At 45.0% G+C, this 23,383-nt stretch overlaps 1 protein-coding gene across 10 annotated transcripts in view; it reads left to right on the forward strand.

Moving 5' to 3' along the window:
* The window catches only part of kmt2ca (lysine (K)-specific methyltransferase 2Ca), a 537,383-nt gene that overhangs the window by 509,889 nt on the left and 4,111 nt on the right, over positions 1 to 23,383 (forward strand). For 7 of the 10 annotated variants that reach the window (XM_038798420.1, XM_038798416.1, XM_038798423.1 and 4 more), the window contains 6 exons: positions 924 to 1,060; positions 3,541 to 3,683; positions 4,692 to 4,860; positions 5,643 to 5,759; positions 10,286 to 10,359; positions 18,820 to 18,928. In XM_038798420.1, the coding sequence (XP_038654348.1) occupies positions 924 to 1,060; positions 3,541 to 3,683; positions 4,692 to 4,860; positions 5,643 to 5,759; positions 10,286 to 10,359; positions 18,820 to 18,928 (749 nt within the window). The remainder of the gene's footprint in view (positions 1 to 923; positions 1,061 to 3,540; positions 3,684 to 4,691; positions 4,861 to 5,642; positions 5,760 to 10,285; positions 10,360 to 18,819; positions 18,929 to 23,383) is intronic. The other 3 variants (XM_038798419.1, XM_038798426.1, XM_038798427.1) reach the window with 1 other exon arrangement.

Here is a 23,383-nt window from a genome sequence, read left to right on the forward strand (position 1 = left end):
CTGTTTTGTACTAGATTCTACTTTGACTATTCAAACTCTTGCATACTTACCTACAAATTTCTGGATTTCAACATGAAGCAAAATAATTCTGGCCTCACTCAAGTGCGTTTGAACTTCTCACAAAATGAATCCACAGTTTGTGCATTTTTGACATTTCACCATTTTCCAACATATAAATTAATTATTTTAATTGCATATCTATCTCTTATGGCCTGTGACAATGTGAACAGTTTGATTCAATAATCTGTATTAGCCTTGAGATTACTTCATTTAAGAAAGACTCCATCCTAAGTAGCTTCAGACTGAAAGGTGCTTTGACTTAAACATGGCCACAAGAGACCACTAATTTCTGGAGGTCTTTACGGTGTAGTTTCTGACTAAGGGATGCCTTATTTTGTGGAAGACGGACTTCCAACAAGCGACAGATGCCAGTTCTTGAATTAGTTAAGCTACTGACAGAACTGGGGGGTTTTTTGACTAAAGAATTACAGTAAGGTTGAGTCTAATTTGTGCAGTGAATGCAGTCTAAATCATTTGAAAAATAAGTTCATTACTCAAAGGTTGTAAAAACAGATATGAATCTGTTGCCTAAGGGCTAAAATGAATTAAAAATGTAACTTTGAGGTATGAATGTAAATGATGAGGGAAGCTTGTTTTAGATCTACATAACATTCAAGGCTATGGGCCAAGTGTTGGAAAATTGGATTAGGTAGGCAGGTCAGGTGTCTTTCATGCATTGGTGCAGACTCGATGGGCCGAAGGGCATGTTCTGCACTGTATTTTCTGCGATCAGGATTTTGTGATGCAAAGCATATTAGTAGGAATAAATGAAGATACTAGGAAGTATATATTAAAATGATAAAATTAAAGAACAATACTGTTTTTGTTTTGCACTATGAAAAGCTCAATGTTTTCTCTTTCAGGAGTGTGGCAAAAGCTTCTGGAACCAATAGCCCGCCTCCGAAGAGAGGCTGACATGCTGAAACTCTTCCCAGACTACCTTAAGGGAGATGACCTCTTTGGCTTGACCGTTTCTGCAGTCACGAGGATAGCGGAATCGGTTTGTGATTTTTACAATGCACTACACATGTTAAAGAGAATCAAAAGCTTTGGGGTGTGCCTCTGCTTCTACAGTAGTAGATTAGACCTGTTTTTCAAACATAGGATTTCTCTCCTATAAGAAAACTTGCATCATAAAAAAATCAGTGTTTTGTGGCAGAATGTTAGTTTTTTTCTTGCACTTTAAAGATCTTTAGGATATAATGCGACTGGCGTTGTGTATACTCCTGAGGGAATACTGTACTCTCAGATGTGACATTCTTTGAGCATTAATGCAAGATCCTTTCTTGTCCTTATGGAGTTGTTTGAAGAGGAGCTTGAAGTTTCCTAGTGTTCTAGCCAACTTTGTCACCTACTATCACAAAAAAAAAAGAAGCCCTTCATCTCGTTACTGTTCATTGGAATCTTACTGAGTGAAAAACTGCCAGACATTCCTACATAACACTCACTCCAAAGTAATTCATTGTCCAAGAAGGTCTTTAAAAATGTTCTTATTGATGTAATAAAGAGCTTCAAATGCAAATCTTTACTTATAATCGGGGTCAAGATGACAAAAATAAGTTTGGATGAAGAAAGACCCTTCAGCCAATTTATTCCCATCATTGCAGGATGTAAAATGTTGTCACAGTCTCAGAGGGCCAACGGCTGCATTCCCCTTTGAGAGCTGACTGGTGGTGATTTAACCTGAGGATCAGCACACCTCAGGCAAGGGGCAAGGTTGAGAAGGCTGGGCCTTCATAAATAACCTCAACCAGTAAGGGAATTGAACCCACGGTGTTGGCGTTGCTTAGCATCACGAACCAGCCATCTAGCCAACTGGATTATTCCAGGATAATATACCCACAGTATCAGGGGCTGGATTCTCTCTATTGGCGGGATTCTCCATTGCGCCGGCAGCGCACCCACGGCCAGACATTTCCCGACAGCATGGGGCTGCCCATAATGGGAAACCCCATTGGTCGGCTGGCAGGCAGAGAATCACGCTGTCGGCAGGGGGTGCGCCGCTCCAACAAACTGGCGAGGCAGAGAATCCTACCCCAGATTTAAGTTTCTTTAATGCTCTTGGTTTGATTGATCACCCAATATTTTCAAAAAAATGAAAGCCCAAGAAAGTTACAACAGCATGGTTCCCAGCTAGAGACAAAGCTTTAAATTTCTTACTCAAAAGATCTCGTTACGGTATACACTACAAATCCTGCGGAATGGTTAGAAATCTCACCCTAGATGTTCTGACTAAACTGTATTTATGGAATAAGATGGATGTATATCCATTATTTTGAACTTTTAAGAATGTCCAATTTAATTGTAGGCTGAGATTACAGATTTACAGACAACCCAAGAGTTGCTTTTGTTCACTATTTGCATTAGAGAGAGAGTTGAAGTTGTGAGCTACAAAATTTGTATTTGATTAGATTTTGTCAGTTAAGCTTTAATTAAAAGGCATTTTCTTTAGGCCGTGTGTGAACCCAGCGCCCATCCCACCAAATGACTCAATGAGTACATGAACTCCATGGCCATTCTGACCAAGCAGGCCTAGATTCAATTCCTGGTTTATATTGAACATGTTTTTTTTTAGGGGTTTTTATACTAGATAACTAAAGTCTTCCATCCTAAAAGTGGTCTGAAATGAGCAGCTGGGGAGAAACCTCTCATTGTTGGAAGGGTCAAGGACCAGAGGGCACCAATTTCAAGTGATTAGCCAGAAGAAAGAGAGTTGACAAAGAGGTGGCACAGTGGTTAGCACTGCTGCCTCACGGCACCAGGTACCTGTGTCCGGGTGACTGCCTTGGGTGACTGTCGATGTGGAGTTTGCACATCCTTCCAGTGTCTGCATGAGTTTTTTCTGGGTTCCCTGGTTTCCTCCCACAGTCCAATGATGTACAGGTTAGGTGGGATTACAGGGTTATGGGGATAGGATGGAGGTGTGGGCCTGGATGGGGTGCTCTTTCAGAGGGTCGGTGCAGACTCGATGGGTGAATGGCCTCCTTCTGAACTGCGGGCATTCTATGGATATGGAAATGCATTTCTGTGCAGTGAGTGGTTTGGATCTACACTGCCCTGCCTGAATGTGGTGGGGGCAGATGGCTTTCAAAATGGAATTGGATAAATATCTAAACACAGAACATTGTCAGGGCTACAGGGAAATGTGGGACTAGCTGAATTGCACTCACAGAGAGCTGGCACTGACATAATGAGCTGAAAGGCCTCCTGTGTTGTCATCATTCTTTGCTTCTCTGCTGCTTGGGTGGGAATTGGGCTGGTTTAGCTCACTGGGTTAAATCGCTGGCTTTGAAAGCAGGCCAGCAGCACGGTTCAATTCCCGTACCAGCCTCCCCGGACAGGCGCCGGAATGTGGCGACTAGGGGCTTTTCACAGTAACTTCATTGAAGCCTACTCGTGACAATAAGCGATTTTCATTTCATTTAATTTCAATTGGTTGATTTTGTGCAACCTGGTGTTGATTTTTTTTTTATATTGCAGCTACCTGGAGTAGAGAACTGTGAAAACTACACTTTTCGATATGGTCGCAATCCATTGATGGAACTTCCACTTGCAATAAATCCTTCAGGCAGCGCCCGTTCCGAACCCAAGATGAGTTCCCATGTCAAGAGGTTTGTGTTAAGGTATTTTTGTTTTCAACTTCACATAGTTGTAGGGTTGCAGGTTGCATTGCTTGCTCTGCTTTCTAATGGCATCCTTCTGTTTACTAAGTGGTGCGGCAGTAAAGTGCAGATTATTAATCCATCACTTTTGGGAAATCATTATTTTCAAATATTTGCCATCATGGATTATCCAGGTTCCCTGTTCCTATCGAAATGTTACTCAGCCATAAATAGTGCCCTTTTTTAAAGTAAATTTAGAGTACCCAATTCTTTTTTTCCCAATTAAGGGGCAGTTTAGTGTGGACAATTCCCCTCAACCTGCACATCTTTGGGCTATGGGGTGAGACCCACGCAGTCACTGGGAGAATGTGAAAACTCCACATGGATAGTGATCCCAGGGCCGGGATCGAGCCCGGGTCCTCGGCACCGTGAGGCAGCAGTGCTAACCACTGCCACCATGCTGCCCCAATAGTGCCTTCCCAATGTAGAATTGTATAAGGCAACAAATGAACTTTTTTTTGGCTCACTGTGCCTGTGTAACTGCAAGTTCCACACTAAGAGTATAATTCATGTCCCATTTCTTCTGTAATTTGTTGCTGCTTGTGTTTGTCTAAATTCTGCTTTAAGTGTTGTGAATCGGTCTTGAAGAGGGAGGGGAAAGAATTAGGGCTTAAAACGAAAAATCATGTAATTGAAATGGCTGAAAATATTGGTTATTGTAAACAGCCCCTTCTTTCCCTCAACAAATGTCAAACTAACCTCTTTTACTCATTCTTACTGAACTATTGGTTCCTACTGGATTATTGCACCCTTACTGTTTACCATGGTTAGTGTATGTGTCCTTGCTGGTTGAGTTGCTCAGCTTTCCCTATTGCATGTGCTATATTTCCCTTCACATCTGCTTCCCAAGAAATAAAAATATTTCTGGCTGTTTGCTCTTATTATTCTATTGACCAAAAGGAACTTCAGAATTTTTTTTCTTCCCTCTGTTTTTTCTCTATCTCTCTGTTTCGTGCCAAATCCTGCTAGGCCGCACACACTGAACAGTACCAGTACGTCCAAGTCATTTCAGAGCACAGTTACGGGAGAACTGAATGCACCTTATAGCAAGCAATTCGTCCATTCCAAATCTTCTCAGTATCGCAAAATGAAGACCGAATGGAAGATTAACGTGTACCTGGCCCGTTCTCGGATTCAGGTCAGTGTTCTGTTAATGAAAAGTGAAGAGCATTTTATTCCCACTTGTAGAATAGAACAGCTAAGAATGTGTTGTGATTATTGTGCTCCCAATGGTGTGGTGCATTGGAATGACAGTGCCTAGAGCCAAAACAATGATCAGACAAGGTTTCTGTCATCCTTATCCTGATTGGGGGAAATATCTTGTCGGAATTTATCTTGAGGATCTAGTTCAATTTAAATAAAAGCCTTCACATCATCTGTTGGTAGTTACCAGTGTGACATTAATCGGGAATTATTTGTTGGTGTTTTTTTTTAAAGTGCTTCCAGGTTCTACATAAGTAACAATTGTATTCATATCTGGAAAGACCATGGGGTTAAATTAATCTACATTGTGCAATGCACTTATACTGAATTGGCTAATTTCTCCCAATTTTTCTTTTCTTTCTGGGAATTCAGTGGATTGTGTTCAATGGAACTCTTCAAAGCCAAGTTCCAAAAATACTGTGGTGTCTGGTGTACCTTTTTTCTTTCAAGCGGACATTATGGGCAGGATTTTCCGGCCCCTCCAGCCTGCGCAGGAGAATCTTGCCCAAGGTCAATGAGCTTTTCCATTGTACGCGTCTCACCCGTGGCAATCAGCGATGGGCGGGGCAGAGTAATCCAACCCGATGTGTAGTTGGTTCAGTATTACTCTCGTATGTTATTGCTGGACCTTGTGACCAAAAATTCTGCTTTCTTATTCTGAGAAATGTGAATTAGATGAGCTGCAAGCATGTTTAACTGCAGTGATTTTTATTTTAGGGCCTTGGTTTGTATGCTGCCCGAGACATTGAGAAACATACCATGGTCATTGAGTACATTGGAACAATCATTCGTAATGAAGTGGCTAACAGACGGGAGAAACTTTATGAATCACAGGTGATCTATGCATTTGCTGTTTGTTGGTTTGGATGTTGTTGCACAGCTCACTTCTCAACGGGTGAACACGGAATAGAAAACAGCCATATAAATATGTAGTCAGTGTTAGATTTTAACAGGGGATGCCATTTTCTGTTTCCACTGGGTTATTCATGCTTGTTCCTCTATCTTAGCAAGATTCTGTTCCAACCCTGTACGTTTTTCACTTCTATATCCCGATCTGAAACTAATTGCATATGTTCATACAACCTGCAAAGGACTTTATCCCATCCGGATTTGAATTTCCCCCACCATCATCCCCACTCCTCCCACCTCCCCCACCTCAAGTTACAGCTCACACTGGGTTAGAGGTGTCCAAAGCATTGTGCTGTAAAAGGTTAAACAGCTTCACTATTTTACACTTTGTGGAAGTTTAACTTTTCCAGTAGGACACTCGTGAAAGAAAGACTTAGATTTATATCAACTTTTGTGACCTCGGGATACCGCAAAGCATACTTTACAGTTGATGAAGTACAACAGGGGCTGGTTTAGCTCACCAGGCTAAATCGCTGGCTTTTAAAGCAGGCCAGCAGCACGGTTCGATTCCCGTACCAGCCTCCCCTTTAGGCAGGGGAGTGAGCCCAAGTAGGGTACTCTTTCAGAGGGTCGATGCAGACACAATGAGCTTGAATGGTAGGCTTTTGAATGGTCTCCTTCACTATGGCAGTTCTATGGTTTTAACTCGGCCAACACCTTCCAAACCTATGATTTCTATCACCAAGAACAAGGGCAGCAGGTATATGGGAACGCCATCATCAATATCCTGGAACTTCCTAAATAACAATACAGTCAGTGTACCTGCCACCTCCTCAAAGCCAATTAGGGATGGGCAATAATGGCTGCCCTTACCAGCAATGCCCACATCCCCTGAATGAATAGAAAAAAAGTAACTTTAATGATAGAAAACCTCTTGAGGACCGCAAACCAACATGGGACATGTGCTCTCCCAGTGCACACACTTTCCCTTGAAAAGGTTATTAACAAATTAACCTACAGTTAATTTGAAGGAGACCATTCGGCCCAGCGAGTCTGCACCGACCCTCTGAAAGAGTACCCTCCCCAGACCCAATCACCAGTCCTATCCCCGTACCGCCACCTAACCACATCTTTGGATTGTGGGAGGAAACCGGAGCACCCGGAGGAAACCCACTCAGACATGGGGAGAACATGCAAACTCCACACACACAGTGACCCAAGGCCGGATTTGACCCGGTTGACTGGCGCTTTGATGTAGCAGTGCTAACCACTGTGCTACCGTGTTACCTTGTATGACACAATTCTGTGTGTTCCCAGAAAAATCACAAACTGCATCAGTTGTATCGTAAATATAGTGCCTTATTACATCTTTCCGATATCTCAAAAGTGCAATGAATATACAGCAGAGTCCATTTATTGCTATGTGATTTGGCCATTTGCCAATCTGTTTCTCATAATCTTAGTTGAGGTAGGGGAGCCCGATTTCTATGTTCCTCTTGGAATTCTGCACTGAGATATTTAACATCCATGTGAATCACATGGACAAGCAGGTGACATGATGGCATCTGCACACTCAGTATGATAATGCAGTGTCAACCTAGATTAAATTGTCATGTACTGTGCCTATGTTCTTAGAAATGAGAAGTGATGGGGAAGAAAGAAGGAAAAGCCAAAACTGAAAATGAGTGCTGTACTTTCACTATTATTGACATTGTCTGTCATCTCTCTCTACAGAAAGATTTTAAGAAATCTAACTTCTAAAAACCTTGTATTCCCGATGGAATACTCCTCCAGTTGCCTGTGCTAATTTGATTATTAATTCATCTGTACCAGGCAAGCACGTTAAAGTGATTTTTTTGACTTCGGAGAGAGCTTTGTGATTGTCACCAGCTTTATATCACATTGGCTTATACTCCAAGCTAAATACACTGTGGAAATTCTAGCCCCAGTGAGAAACACAATGGACTCATCATAGTTAAGATGAGCAAATACATTTGCTCCAATTCTTCCAGAGAGCCAGACAGTTATTCCTTTCACTGCATCTGAGTGCCTTTTTCAAAGAGTCCAGTACATTACTGCAGCTGCCTTATCTAGAAGACATTTTGCTCATTTCAGGAGGACGGCAGTGATACACTTTGTGCCAGCTTGCACCACTGCTGTCTCACGGCACCGAAGACCCAGGTTCGATCCTGGCCCCGGGTCACTGTGTGTGGAGTTTGCACATTCTGCCCATGTCTGCATGGGTCTCACCCCCAGAAACCAAAAGGTTGTGCAGGGTAGCCCCTATAGGGGCTGGTTTAGCACACTGGGCTAAATAGCTGGCTTGTAATGCAGAACAAGGCAGCAGCGTGGATTCAATTCCCGAACCGACCTCCCTGAACAGATGCTGGAATGTAGCGACCAGGGGCTTTTCACAGTAACTTAATTGAGCCTACTTGTGACAAGTGATTATTATTATTATTACTTGAGGTTTTCCTTTTTTTATAAATTTAGAGTACCTGACTTTTTTTTCCAATTAAGGGCCAATTTAGCGTGGCCACTTCACCTACCTTACACAACTTTTTGATTTCCGGGGGTGAGACCCACGCAAACACGGGGAAAATGTGCAAACTCCACACACAATGACCCGGGGCCAGGATCGAACCCGGGTCTTCTGTGCCGTGAGACAGCAGTGTTAACAACTGCGCCACCTTGCTGCCCCCTAAACTTGGTTTTCCTGTGCAGATGGAAAAATGCAGGATTAGTAACTACCTGGTGCCAGGATAATTGTCTAAATTAAACAGAGGGATTTTTCTAGTAACGTATGTTGAGCTTTCATTGCCTGCTTTGATAGTTTCCATAATGTAGTACCTCAAAATTCTGTCTTGTTTTTGCATATTTCTCACAATAGGGTCAATTAACTCAGATGGTTGGATAGCTCCTTTGGTAGCACAGTGGTTAGCGCTGTTGCTTCACAGCACCAGGGACCCGGGTTCGATTCCCGGCTTGGGTCACTGTCTGTGCGGAATCTGCACTTTCTCCCCGTGTCTGCGCAGGTTTCCTCCGGGTGCTCCGGTTTCCTCCCACAAGTCCCCAAATGGAATATAATGTGCAAAAACGTGAAGTTATCCATTTGTGAAAATCCCCTGGTCATCACACTCTGACGCTTATTCGGGTACACTGTTGGAGAATTCAGAATGTCCAATTCATCCAACAAACAAGGAGAACATGCAGACTCCGCGCAGACAGTGACCCAAGTCGGGTAACTTCATTGTAGTGTTAACGTAAGCCTACTTGTGACGCTAATAAAGATTATTATTAAATGGAATACAATGTGCAAAAATGTGAAGTTATCCATTTTGGTAGGAAAAACAGAAATGCAGACTATTTGCTAAGTGATGAGAGATTAGGAAGTGTTGATATCCAGAGGGACCTGGGTGTCCTGGTCCATGAGTCATTGAAAGTTGACATGCAGGTGCAGCACACAATTGGCCTTTATCGTAAGAAGATATGAGGGCACCAGAACTGGGGATCACAGTCTGATGATACGGGTTGACCATTTAGGACAAAGATGAGGAGAAATTTCTTCACCCAGAGAGTGGTGAGCCGGTGGAATTCATTACCACAGGAAGCAGTTGAGACCAAAACATTGCATGTTTTCAAGAAGCAGTTAGATACAGCACTTAGAGTGAAGGGGATCAAAGGATAAGGGGGAAAGCGGGATTAGGCTATTTCGTTGGATGATCAGCCATCACTTAATAAATAGTCTGCATTCATAATGAATGTCAGAGTGGCCTTGAAAAGCCAATGGCCTCCTCCTGCTCCTATTTTTTCTATGTTTCTAAGCATGGAAATAAAGAATGTTGCAATTGTATCAACCCTTGGTGAAACTGCATCCAGAGTATTGCGTGTAGTTTTGGTCTCTATCTGAGGAAGAATATGCTTGTCATAGAGGGAGTGCATTGAAGGTTCCCCAAACTGATCTTTGGCACGGCACGATTGTCCTATAAGGAGAGACTAAGGAGACTGGGTTTGTATTCTCTGGAGTTTAGAAAAATGCAAGGTGAATTAATTGAAACATAACATTCTTACAGGGTAGATGCAGAATGGATGTTACCCCTGGATGGGATGGGGGTCAAGAGCCAGGGAACAAAGAGGGAGGCTCGGATGAGGAATTTCCCCACTCTGAAGGTTGGGAATATGTGGAAATCTCCACCCTGAAGGGTTGTGGAGGCTCTTCCATTGAGCATTTTCCAAACCGAGATTGATAGATCTGTAAATATTAAAAATATCAAATTGAATGGCTCGGGGAGGGGGGTGGCAAATAACCAAGTCCTCCTATTTTCTATGTTTCTGTGTCTTTGACCAAACTTCTGGTCATCTGTCCTAATCTCAGATGGATCGGTGTTAAATATTGTTTGATAACACTTGTTAGACACTTTGGGATTGAATATTGCATTCATTACATTATATTAATGCAAACTGTATGTAAAACCTCAAATAGCACTTATTCTTTCTTGCCCTGTTCATAGAACCGTGGAGTGTACATGTTTCGCATTGACAGTGATCACGTTATTGATGCAACATTGACGGGAGGTCCTGCAAGGTAAGTGTTTGTGAAAATAAAATTGGAGTGAGTCATTACCCCCTCCCCATTGGCCTGGCAATCTTGCTCCTGGAACTGGAAATTGCTAACTCTCTCTCACTCACTAATTGCTAAAATTCTTCAGAATATTCAGTGTGCAGTAGTAGTTTGTGAGTGCGCTGAATGCATTTGTATGAGGTACACATTTTTATTGACATATAGATGCTGCCCTTTCCTTCACTCCAGCCTTGTAAACATCATGCAGTATTTTACAATAGGCCCATTTATAAAGCAGTAAATCATAAAACATTCTTGTACCTGCCATACTATAGCCTTGAAGTAAAATTACATGTTGTCTGTAACCGCCTCAAAACTGCAGACAGTAGTGTTACTAATGAAAAGGAAATGGAACCTTTTTCATTTTTAACCTGCACAAAAAAGTTAGGACAAGTATTACGTGAGATTCAAGCATATGGGCAGCACAAAAATTGTAAAACCGGGTTCTTTTATTCCACTGACATCAAATCTTTACAAACATTAATGGAAGAACTTAACCTAGAGGAACGAGCTGTGTTACCAATAGTCCAGATCCTGCAGTTTACTATCGAGAGTTGACTTTAATCTTTAATCAGCTCGTGTCGCTGGTGGGTCAGGTACAGGCGGTTAAAATGAACGTGCTGTCATGATTTCTGTTTATTTTTCAATGCCTGATGATTTTCCTGCCAAAGGCTTTTTTCAGAGAGATTGAGGGAAAGATTACTTTGTTCATATGGGGAGGGAAGGTGGCCAGAGTTAGAAAGGTGCTGCTACAGAGGGGGAAGGCAGGCAGGGGGTTTGGGTCTTCCGAATCTGATGTATTACTACTGGGCGGCGAATGAGGAGAAGATGCAGAGCTGGGTCAGAGGGGTTGATTCCCAATGGGTCAGAATGGTGGAGAGTTTGTGCAGGGGGTCGGGGCTGAAAGCACTAGCAACAGCGCCGCTCCCGATAGCCCCAGGGAAGTACTCAGGGAGTCCGGGAAGAATAGCTTCATTGAGAATTTGGAGGCAGTTTCGCCAATTTTTGGGGCAGCAGGGTAGCATAAGTGGATAGCACTGTGACTTCAGAGTGCCAGGGTCCCAGGTTCGATTCCCCGCTGGGTCACTGTCTGTGCAGAGTCTGCACTTTCTCCCCGTGTCTGCGTGGGTTTCCTCCGGGTCCTCCGGTTTCCTCCCACAGTCCAAAGACGTGCAGGTTAGTTGGATTGGCCATGATAAATTGCCCTTAGTGACCAAATAAAAGGTTGGGAGGGGTTATTGGGTTACAGGGATAGGGTGGACGTGAGGGCTTAAGTGGGTTGGTGCAGACTTGATGGGCTGAATGGCCTCCTTCTGCACTGTACATTCTATTTTCTATGTAACACTTCGGATTGGGGGCAGGGTCAAGGGAAATGCCGATTCGGGGGAACCAGAGATTTGAGCCAGGGAGGTGGGATGGAAATTTTTGAAAATGGGAGGAGAAGGGGATTAAAACATTAAAAGATTTGTTTCTTAGGGGTCGGTTTGCAGGGCTGAAGGAGCTGGAAGCGAAGTATGGGCTGGCGCAGGGGGAAATGTTTAGATACATGCAGGTTCGTGATTTTGCCAGGAAGGAGATACAGAGCTTCCCGGTGGAGCACGCCTCCACATTGCTGGAGGAGGTGCTGACGACAGGGGGACTGGAGAAGGGGGTAGTGTCAGCGGTTTGCGGAGCTATTTTGGAAGAGGAGAAGGCACCACTGGAAGGGATCAAAGCAAAGTGGGAGGAAGAGTTGGGAGAGGATATGGAGCAGGGGTTCTAGAGTGAGGTGCTCCAGAGAGTGAATGCCTCCACCTCGTGCGCAGGGTTGGGGTTGATACAACTGAAGGTGGTAGACCGAGCACACCTCACAAGGATGAGCCAATTCTTTAAAGGAGTAGAAGTTAGAACATTACAGCGCAGTACAGGCCCTTCGGCCCTCGATGTTGCGCCGACCTGTGAAACCCCTCTAAAGCCCATGTACACTATTCCCTTATCGTCCATATGCCTATCCAATGACCATTTGAATGCTAGTGTTGGCGAGTCCACTACTGTTGCAGGCAGGGCATTCCACGCCCTTACTACTCTCTGAGTAAAGAACCTACCTCTGATATCTGTCCTATATCTATCTCCCCTCAATTTAAAGCTATGTCCCCTCATGCTAGACATCACCATCCGAGGAAAAAGGCTCTCAATGTCCACCCTATCTAATCCTCTGATCATCTTGTATGCCTCAATTAAGTCTCCTCTTAACCTTCTCTCTAACGAAAACAGCCTCAAGTCCCTCAGCCTTTCCTCGTAAGATCTTCCCTCCATACCAGGCAACATCCTGGTAAATCTCCCTCTGTACCCTTTCCAATGCTTCCACATCCTTCCTATAATGCGGCGACCAGAACTGCACGCAATACTCCAAATGTGACCGCACCAGAGTTTTGTACAACTGCAACATGACCTCATGGCTCCGAAACTCAATTCCTCTACCAATAAAAGCTAACACACCGTACGCCTTCTTAACAACCCTCTCAACCTGTGTGGCAACGTTCAGGGATCTATGGACATGGACACCGAGATTTCTCTGCTCATGCACACTACCAAGAATCTTACCATTAGCCCAGTACTCTGTCTTCCTGTTATTCCTTCCAAAATGAATCACTTTTCTGCATTAAACTCCATTTGCAACCTGTCAGCCCAGCTCTGCAGCTTATCTATGTCCCTCTGTAACTTGTAACATCCTTCTGCACTGTCCACAACTCCACCGACTTTAGTGTCATCTGCAAATTTACTCACCCATCCTTCTACGCCCTCCTCCAGGTCATTTATAAAAATGACAAACAGCAGCAGCCCCAAAACAGATCCTTGTGGTACACCGCTAGTAACTGGACACCAGTCTGAACATTTCCCATCAACCACCACCCTTTGTCTTCTTCCAGCTAGCCAATTTCTGATCCAAATTGCTAAATCACCCTGAATCCCATGCCTCCGTATTTTCTGCAATAGCCTACCGTGGGGAACCTTATCAAACGCTTTACTGAAATCCATATATACCACATCAACTGCTTTACCCTCATCCACATGTTTGGTCACCTTCTCAAAGAACTCAATAAGGTTTGTGAGGCACAACCTACCCTTCACAAAACAATGTTGACTATCTCTAATCAAATTATTCCTTTCCAGATGATTATACATCCTATCTCTTCTAAACCTTTCCAAGACTTTGCCCACAACAGAAGTTAAGCTCACTGGTCTATAGTTACCGGGGTTGTCTCTACTCCCCTTCTTGAACAAGGGGACAACATTTGCTATCCTCCAGTCTTATGGCACTATTCCTGAAGGCAAAGATGGCTTAAATATCAAAGCCAAAGGCTCAGCAATCTCCTCCCTAGCTTCCCAGAGAATCCTAGGATAAATCCCATCCGGCCTAGGGGACTTTTTAACACTTTCCAGAATTGCTAACACCTCCTCCTTATGTACCTCAAGCCCTTCTAGTCTAGTAGCCTGTATCTCAGTATTCTCCTCGACAACATTGTCTTTTTCCTGTGTGAATACAGACGAAAAATACTCATTTAGCATCTCTCCTATCTCCTCGGACTCCACGCACAACTTCCCACTACTGTCCTTGACTGGCCCTACTCTTACCCTAGTCATTCTTTTATTCCTGACATATCTATAGAAAGCTTTAGGGTTATCCTTGATGTGTGTGAACATTGCAGGGGGGACCCCGCTAATCACGTTCATATATTTTGGTCCTGTCCAAAGCTAGAGGATTATTGGAAGGAGGTTTTTAGGGTAATTTCTAAAGTGGTGCACGTGAAACTGGACCCGGGCCCTCGGGAGGCCATATTCGGGGTGTTGGACCAGGCAGGGTTGGAAACGGATGCAGAGGCAGATCGCCCGAAGGCGGATCCTGCTTGGATGGAGAGCGGCCTCTCCACCCTGTGCCCTGGCGTGGCGGGGGGAACCTGTTGGAATTCTTGATTCTTGAGAAGGTTAAGTTTGAACTGAGGGGAAGGATGGAGGGGTTCTACAATTCATGGGCATTATTCATCATGCACTTTCAAGAACTGGATAACATCGAACATTAGTTGGATGGAGTGGGTGGGAGGGTTGGGGGGAGGGGGCGGTGTGTGTTGATCGTGACTATGGGTGATTCCCGATTCCTTTTTGCCATTTGCTTATGTGAACATACGGGCTAATTTTTGAGGTTTGGTGGGAGGATGGGATTGTTGTTATTGACATGGGGATTGACATATTTGTTACTGATTATTGTTTGTTGTTGGTGGGTGTAAATTTGGGAGAAAATGTGAAAAAGAAGAATAAAATTTTTTTTAAAAAAATCTTTAATCAGCTCGGTAGCAAAGTTTAGTTGGTGGCGCTGATGTTGCTAACTGTCTGTGACCATGCAACCGAGATTACCTTGCCTCCCAGATATGATTCCTTGTGGCCTCTTGGACTTGGGGTTGCAGTCTAGGTCTTCCACCTGGATCTTCCACAACGGTTCACCTGCTCCGCTGTCACTTCCCTGTCCGCCAGAGGCATGGGTCTGCATTCGCTGTAGCCTTGCCTCCTGAACGCTGCCACTCGCCCACCAGCTCCTTGCTGCTGTCCTGCTCTCTGTATCTTATTTTCCCTATCTTTCCTACCTCGAGGACCCCATCCCTCCTTCAGTCCTTGCAGGAGCTGAGGCTTTACCATCTTCTCCGAACCTTTCTCTGGGACCAGGCTACAGCCCTGCACTCTGGGACCAGGCTACAGCCCCGCACTCTGGGATCCAGGCTACAGCCCTGCGTTCTGGGACCAGGCTACAGCCCTGCGCTCTGGGATCCAGGCTACAGCCCCGCACTCTGGGATCCAGGCTACAGCCCCGCACTCTGGGATCCAGGCTACAGCCCCGCGCTCTGGGATCCAGGCTACAGCCCCGCGCTCTGGGATCCAGGCTACAGCCCCGCACTCTGGGATCCAGGCTACAGCCCCGCACTCTGGGATCCAGGCTACAGCCCTGCGTTCTGGGACCAGGCTACAGCCCTGCGCTCTGGGCTTCAGCCCCGCACTCTGGGACCAGGCTACAGCCCTGCGCTCTGGGACCAGGCTACAGCCCTGCGCTCTGGGACCAGGCTACAGCCCTGCGCTCTGGGACCAGGCTACAGCCCTGCGCTCTGGGACCAGGCTACAGCCCTGCGCTCTGGGATCCAGGCTACAGCCCTGCGCTCTGGGATCCAGGCTACAGCCCTGCGCTCTGGGATCCAGGCTACAGCCCTGCGCTCTGGGATCCAGGCTACAGCCCTGCGCTCTGGGACCAGGCTACAGCCCTGCGCTCTGGGACCAGGCTACAGCCCTGCGCTCTGGGACCAGGCTACAGCCCTGCACTCTGGGATCCAGGCTACAGCCCTGCGCTCTGGGATCCAGGCTACAGCCCTGCGCTCTGGGACCAGGCTACAGCCCTGCGCTCTGGGACCAGGCTACAGCCCTGCGCTCTGGGATCCAGGCTACAGCCCCGCACTCTGGGATCCAGGCTACAGCCCTGCGCTCTGGGACCAGGCTACAGCCCTGCGCTCTGGGATCCAGGCTACAGCCCCGCACTCTGGGATCCAGGCTACAGCCCTGCGCTCTGGGATCCAGGCTACAGCCCTGCGCTCTGGGATCCAGGCTACAGCCCCGCACTCTGTGATCCAGGCTACAGCCCCGTGCTCTGGGACCAGGCTACAGCCCTGCGCTCTGGGATCCAGGCTACAGCCCCGCACTCTGGGATCCAGGCTACAGCCCCGCGTTCTGGGATCCAGGCTACAGCCCCGCACTCTGGGATCCAGGCTACAGCCCCGCACTCTGGGATCCAGGTTACAGCCCCGCGCTCTGGGATCCAGGTTACAGCCCCGCACTCTGGGATCCAGGTTACAGCCCCGCACTCTGGGATCCAGGCTACAGCCCGTGCTCTGGGATCCAGGCTAGAGCCCTGCGCTCTGGGACCAGGCTACAGCCCTGCGCTCTGGGACCAGGCTACAGCCCTGCGCTCTGGGACCAGGCTACAGCCCCGCACTCTGGGATCCAGGCTACAGCCCCGCGCTCTGGGACCAGGCTACAGCCCCGCGCTCTGGGACCAGGCTACAGCCCCGCACTCTGGGATCCAGGCTGCAGCCCGTGCTCTGGGATCCAGGCTACAGCCCCGGGCTGCAGGCTCAACTATGTCCTCTGGGTCGTGCCCCTGGTTGAGCACCCTCCTTCAAGCCGCACCTAAAGCTCATGCGCCAGGGAGGGCCCACAAGGTTGAGGACCCTACCTGGCGTCCTCACAGCCGACAAATTCTTTTTACCAAGGACCTATGGCCTTGCAGGGAATGCCCAACAATTGGTGAGGCTCCAGGATCCAGGCCCATGCTGACATGGGAAGTCAGGAGGTAGAGTTACTGCTCCCCATTTCTGTTACAAAATACATGGTTATTTCGCCCATCAGAAGTCATCTCAAAGTGGAATGTAAAACTACACACTACTGCACCAAAATCCAGCAGTCTCCAATGCTAATAGCATCCATCTGCATTTTAAAAATCTCCAAATGCTGGAAACGATCCCAAATGTTTGCCACTCCTTCAGGATTGCAAAGTCATAACTGTATTTTGGAAATTCTTTCTACTGTGAATTAAAATGAGTAAATAAGGTAATTTGTAGACGACATAATAAACGACCATGAAAGAGGGTGATACAGCCCACCTGCACAACAGGCCTGCCCTGGAGGTCAGTTTCTTTTTCCTCCTCCAGTTAGAGAGCTGCAGTGTAAAAAATAAATTCCCTCAACAGACAGGGTGGCATCTTAAGACTGCCTGTTTCCACTGAAGTATTAGAGAGAATTATGACCACGCTCTACAAAGTGATCATCTTTCTCCTGTGATTTGTCAGCAATGCAGGCAGGGAAGCCCACAGCCATGATTAAATGGCGCAGCAGACTTGATGGGCCGAATGGCCTAATTCTGCCCCTATATTTTATGGTCTTATGGAAGGGTGGTGTGTGTCTGTTGGTAACTGTGTTATGTATGGGGTTTGTTTCTGATTAGATATCCTTCAGGCCAGTTCACTATCCTCAAATTGAAGCTAATCCTGGTTTAAAGGCAATGAGCGTAATGGCAATTTGCTGCTTTGTAGTTAGAAATATGATTAATACTTAGAACAAGGTCTTGAACCTTTCCTTGGAAATCACTTAATGAGTAAGTATCTGAAGCATCAGTCTCCTGTTTCAGTATAGATCTCACAATAACTCATACAGTTGTGCAGTACCCCAGCAGTTAGCGCAGCACTGCTCAGTCTCTGTTGCTAGTTGTTCCTGGATCAATGGGAGTTTGTTTTGTCTGTTTTCCCTATTTCTTCTGCAAAGACTGCAATCAACCTGGCAATGGCTTCCAGCATTTATCCATCTTGTAAACTGCAGTCACATTATGTTGGAAGGTGTGGCTTGTTGAGCTGCATTGACTCTAGCCACGGGCATGCAGGACCTTGACTTGCACAGAGCAGATCTGATCTTCAGCCTCTACTGTGGATAACTCCATCCCTGTGACATGGTTAAAAATCCCTCTAGTGCAAGAATACAAGGTTCTGGTCTGATTGTCACCTCCTTCAGATTTTCAAAAAAATAAGTTGAAGAAAGAAGCAATGTTCCTTACGTAGCAACACTAAATGATTATCATTGATTCGGCTTCAAGTCTATTTAGGGATTTGGCTGCCTAATAATTTATTGTCACAAGTAGGCTCACATTAACACTGTAATGAAGTTACTGTGAAAAGCCCCTAGTCGCCACACTCCGGCGCCTGTTCAGGTACATGGAGGGAGAATTCAGAATGTCCAAATTACCTAACAAGCACATCTTTCGGGACTTGTGGGAGGAAACCGGAGGACCCAGAGGAAACCCACGCAGAGACGGGGAGAACGTGCAGACTCCGCACAGACAGTGACCCAGCCGGGAATCAAACCTGGGACCCTGGCGCTGTGAAGCAACAGTGCTAACCACTGCTACCGTGCTGCCCAGAGATAACTAGCAGAGAATGGTTTTGATCCATCGACCTCGGGGTTATAGGGCTCAGCACGTTTCCACTGCGCCTCTCTGCCAGCGCAAGCATTTGCTAAGCTCCTCCTTCCTGGCTTTGTTCTCCCAACATAAATGTGGACACTGCTTCAGTAAAAGAGCAGTGCTCCAATGGCTTGTCCCTCATTTGGATCAGCCTATTCAGTTGTATAAATCTAGTATGTGGCGAACTGGGTTTCCTTAATTAATCCCATGGATCTATTTAGATTCTACTTAAATTTAGCAAAGATGTCTGGTCCACAGAGCCAGCCAGCTTGAAGCTTCTGCCACAAAATTGTGGTAACCTGATTAATATTTTTGTAAGCTGTTATTACTGAGACATTTTTCTTTTATATTCACACAATAGTTTCCAATAATTTGACGTGCATTGTAATCTCTCTTAGATATATTAATCATTCCTGTGCACCAAATTGTGTGGCTGAGGTGGTGACGTTTGAGAAAGGACACAAAATAATCATCAGTTCCAACCGAAGGATCCAAAAAGGAGAGGAGGTAGGTCAGATCTTGTAAGCAACATGTGACATTAGGTCTGCTTTACATCCCCCACTGTGCCTAACACTGACTGATGCTTACCTGAAATAAAGTTACAATCAACCAATGCTGCATTTACATTAGCATCTACAGGTAACTAACATGAAGTTAAACATCATAATTTCCCTTTCTCCCTTCCTGACAGCACTGTGGGTGTACCTACACCAAATGGACTTTCGAAGTCGGCTCAGCACCACCTTCTCGAGGGCAATTAGGGTTGGGCAATAAATGCTGGCTTAGCCAGCGATGTCCACATTCCAAGAAAAAATGTTAAAAATAATTTCAGTTGATTTTGGAGAAGGACCTAGAGAAACAGAAAATAAAAAGGACCGAGTTCTGGGTTACATTGGTATTTGTTCAGCTGCGAGTCGAAACCTCTATTTGATAAGAGAAAAAACAAGACCAGGGTGAGGACTTGTATTTAGTCCTTTAACCACACCCCATCCAGAGTCCATTCTATCATGCTTTCCCCTAATTTAAACATTGAAGTCGGGCTTCTCCTCGTAACCTTTACTCTTACTCGCCATTATCCTGTATTCAAAATATATATGTTCTCTCTGCATCAAGATGAAGCTAACTGAAAGATATTGCTCAGGTAAGAGTGGAGAATAGTTCCTGAAGTGCTTACTTACCATCCCTGACACTTTTGTTTTACCTGTTTTATCTTTACTGATGAACAAAATGTTAGTCTCAATATGTATAATCTTGGATTTCTCCAGATTAAAAGCGGTCTGTCATTCCTATCTATCACCCTTTGAATGGGCTATGAGCTAGTCGTCTTTTTTAATTCTTTAATGGGCCAGCACTTTTTGTCCATCCTTAATTGCCCTTGAGCATTTAAGAGTCAACCACATTGCTGTAGATCTGGAGTTACATGTCCAGACCAGGTGAGGATTGCAGATTTCCTTCAAAGACATTAGTAAACCAGATGGGTAATCATTCAACTTTTAATTACAGATTTTAATACGATTCAAATTTCACAATCTTCCGTGGTGGGATTCGAACCCAGGGGGGTCCCCAGCGATTTCTGGATTGCTAGTGACAATACCACTGCGCCACCAGGCTGGGGAATTTAACTTCAGTTCATTCAAATCTGGAATAAAATGCTAGAATCAGTAACTGTGACTATGAAACTATTGGATTGTTGTAAAAGTCGATCTGGTTGCTTTAGGGAAGAAAATCTGTCGCCTCTACCCGAGTTCCAGATCCACGCAAAGTGGTTGACTCTTAACAACCTTCTGAAAAGGCAGGGAAAGTTACTCGGTTGTATTTGTCACCACCTTCCCAAGGGCACTTAGCGATGAAATGAAATTAAATGAAAATTGCTTATTGTCACAAGTAGGCTTCAATGAAGTTACTGTGAAAAGCCCCTAGTCGCCACATTCCGGCGCCTGTTCAGGGAGGCTGGTACAGGAATTGAACCCACGCTGCTGGCTTGCCTTGGTCTGCTTTAAAAGCCAGCGATTTAGTCCAGTGTGCTAACAGTGATAAATGTTGCTATTAGCCTTGCCAGTAACACCCCCGCGTTATGTCAATTAATAAAAGATTCTCTTAATGCTTGTCACATGGCCCTAAACCTGTTGGCTCAAAAATGTTTATCATATTATGAATATTAATTCATGAACAGTGTGAACTACAGGAAACTCCACTTGTTCCTGTCTCTCCAAACATCTTCCATTTATAACCACATTTACTCACTATTGCTGAGGCAGTTTTCAGTCTGTCTTACTTCCTCCTCCTTAATTTCTTTCTGTATGGAGCATTGTCAAATGCCTTTTTGAATTGCAGTAAATTATACTGATGCTATTGCCTTCATCAAAGCAACTCCTGCATTCTTAAAATGCAAAATTAACTAGTCATATTTTAGAACTCAATATTCATGCCATCTAGTTCATTTAGTCCTGGCATGTTTTACTCCTTGAGGTACTGGGAATAAAAACATAAAAATAAAAATGTGAGAACTATTTGAGGTTATTTCCCTTGTTCTTGACTGACGTATTTTAATGGTTTAAGCATAGGTTCCACAGTACAGAAGGGACACCCGGCATATTCAATCTCAAGCCTGATGTTGGCAACTTTGTAACATCGGTCATTAGGGAGCTAGGAAACAGAGTAGGGGGTATAAAGACTGGTTTCTGATTGAGATGTAATGAGTTTTCTTCCCAAAGGATCTGTACTGGGGCCTTAAGTTTTCAGCACATACATTAAGAATGAGGGAATGAACAGTTCCATATCCAAGTTTGCTGATAGCATTAAAGTAGGTGGCACAGTAAGTTGTGTGAATGATGTTATAATTCAGACAGTCAGGCCAGTAGGGGAGAACTGGAGCCTGCACTTCAGCATTTTTATTTATCAATCATATATTACATATCATAAACCTCCAATCCACCAATCCATTTTCAACTTGGTCCTGTATACATGTGTGCTGCAGAGGGGAATTCCCCATCAATGACCAGCACCTGCCATGGGCACAGTGTAGACAAATCCCCACAAAGTAAAATGGTGTTATTGGCAAATCCACAGGCCCCTGGTTATCCAGAAGCATACAGGCCAAGGTAAAGCAGAAAAATAATGCTCATCACAGTCACAAAAGCCTAATGCTGGAGAAACTCTAGAGGAATATAGAAAGTACAGGGATGAAGTAAAAATGGAAAGCAAAGAGAATTTATGAAAATATATTGGCAGGTAAAATCAAAGAAAACTCAAGGATGTTTCATCAGTACATCAAGAGCAAGAGAATAACTAAGAAAAGGGTAGGGTCTCTATCAGAGACTAATTTGGTAACTTGTTCGTTGATACTGAAAATATGGGCAGGGTTCTTCCACTCTGTCTTCACTCAGGAGAGGGATGGGGTCGGCATTCTCATTAAAAAGGAGGCCCTAAACCTGTTGGCTCAAAAATGTTTATCATATTATAAATATTAATCCATGAACAGTGTGAACTACAGGAAACACAACAGATCAATGTGGAACTCCACATCTTCCTGTCCCTTCAAACATCTTCCATTCATAACCACATTTACTCACTTGCAGAGGAAATTTTCAGTCTGTCTTACTTCCTCCTCAGGGCAGCAAGGTAGCACAGTGGTTAGCACAGTTGCTTCACAGCTCCAGGGTCCCAGGTTCGATTCCCGGCTTGGTCATTGTCTGTGCGGAGACTGCACGTTCTCCCTGTGTCTGCGTGGGTTTCCTCCAGGTGCTCTGGTTTCCTCCCACAGTCCAAAGATGTGGAGGTTAGGTGGATTGCCCTTCATGTCCAAAAAGGTTAATTGGGGTTACTGGGTAAAAGGGATAGGGTGGAGGAGACATGGGCTTGAGTGGGTTGGAGCCGACTCCGTGGGCCGAATGGCCTCCTTCTGCACTGTACATTCTATGATCTGGGGGGAGTGTGAAATATTAGATACAATAAGCATAGTGGGAGAAGAAGTACTAGAGAAACTGACATCCTTGAAGGTGGATACATCACCAGGGCCGGATGGATTGTACCATAGGCTGTTAAAGGAAGCCAGGGAGGAAATATGATTTTTCAATCCTCACTGGATACAGGTGAGGTTTGGAGCCCTGTGAACATTGTACCATTGTTTAAAAAGGATGCTAGGGATAGGCCAGTCAGTCTGACTTTGGTGTTGGGAAATTTACAGAATCAATTCTGAGACACAGGATAAATTGTCACTTAGAAAGGGATGGATTGATCAGGGATAGTCAGCATGTTTTTGTTAGGGGAAGATCATGTTTTATTAACTTAATACAATTTTTTGAGGAAGCAACAAGGAGGTGGGAGTGCACAGAATGTTGTCTACGTGGATTTTAGTAAGGCATATGACAAGGTCCACATGGCAGGCTGGTCAGCAAAGTGAGATCCCATGGGATTCAAGGTGAATTGGCTCAGTGATGAGAAACAAATAGTCACGGAATATCTTTGCAAATGGAAAGTGGTTTCTAGTGGTGTTCCACAGAGTTCAGATTTGCGGCCCTTGCTGTCTGTTGCATATATTGATAATTGGACTCAAATGTGGGAGGCATTATTGGGAAATTTCCAGATGACACAAAAATTAACCATGCAGTTAATAGTGAAGAGGGTAGCTGTCAACCCCAGGATGGTATCAATGGATTGGGTGAGGGGTGATCCTCGTGAGGTGTATAAAATTATGACAGGGTAGGCAGGAAAGATTTGTTTCCCCTAGCTGAGGGGTCAGTTCCCAGGGGATATAGATTTACGGTAATTGTTAGAATGATTAGTGTGTGTCTGGAATTCACTGCCTAAGTTGGTGGTTGAGCCTGAAATACTGAACTCATTTAAAAGGTACCTGGATCTGCATCTGAAGCGCTGGAACCTGCAAGGACACGGATCAGGTGCTGGAAAATGGGATTAAAAATGATCGGCTAGTTTTTTTTTTCTCTCTCTAGCCGGAGCAGA

Source organism: Scyliorhinus canicula, chromosome 5 (assembly GCF_902713615.1).
Source record: "Scyliorhinus canicula chromosome 5, sScyCan1.1, whole genome shotgun sequence".
Taxonomy (NCBI): Eukaryota; Metazoa; Chordata; class Chondrichthyes; order Carcharhiniformes; family Scyliorhinidae; genus Scyliorhinus; species Scyliorhinus canicula.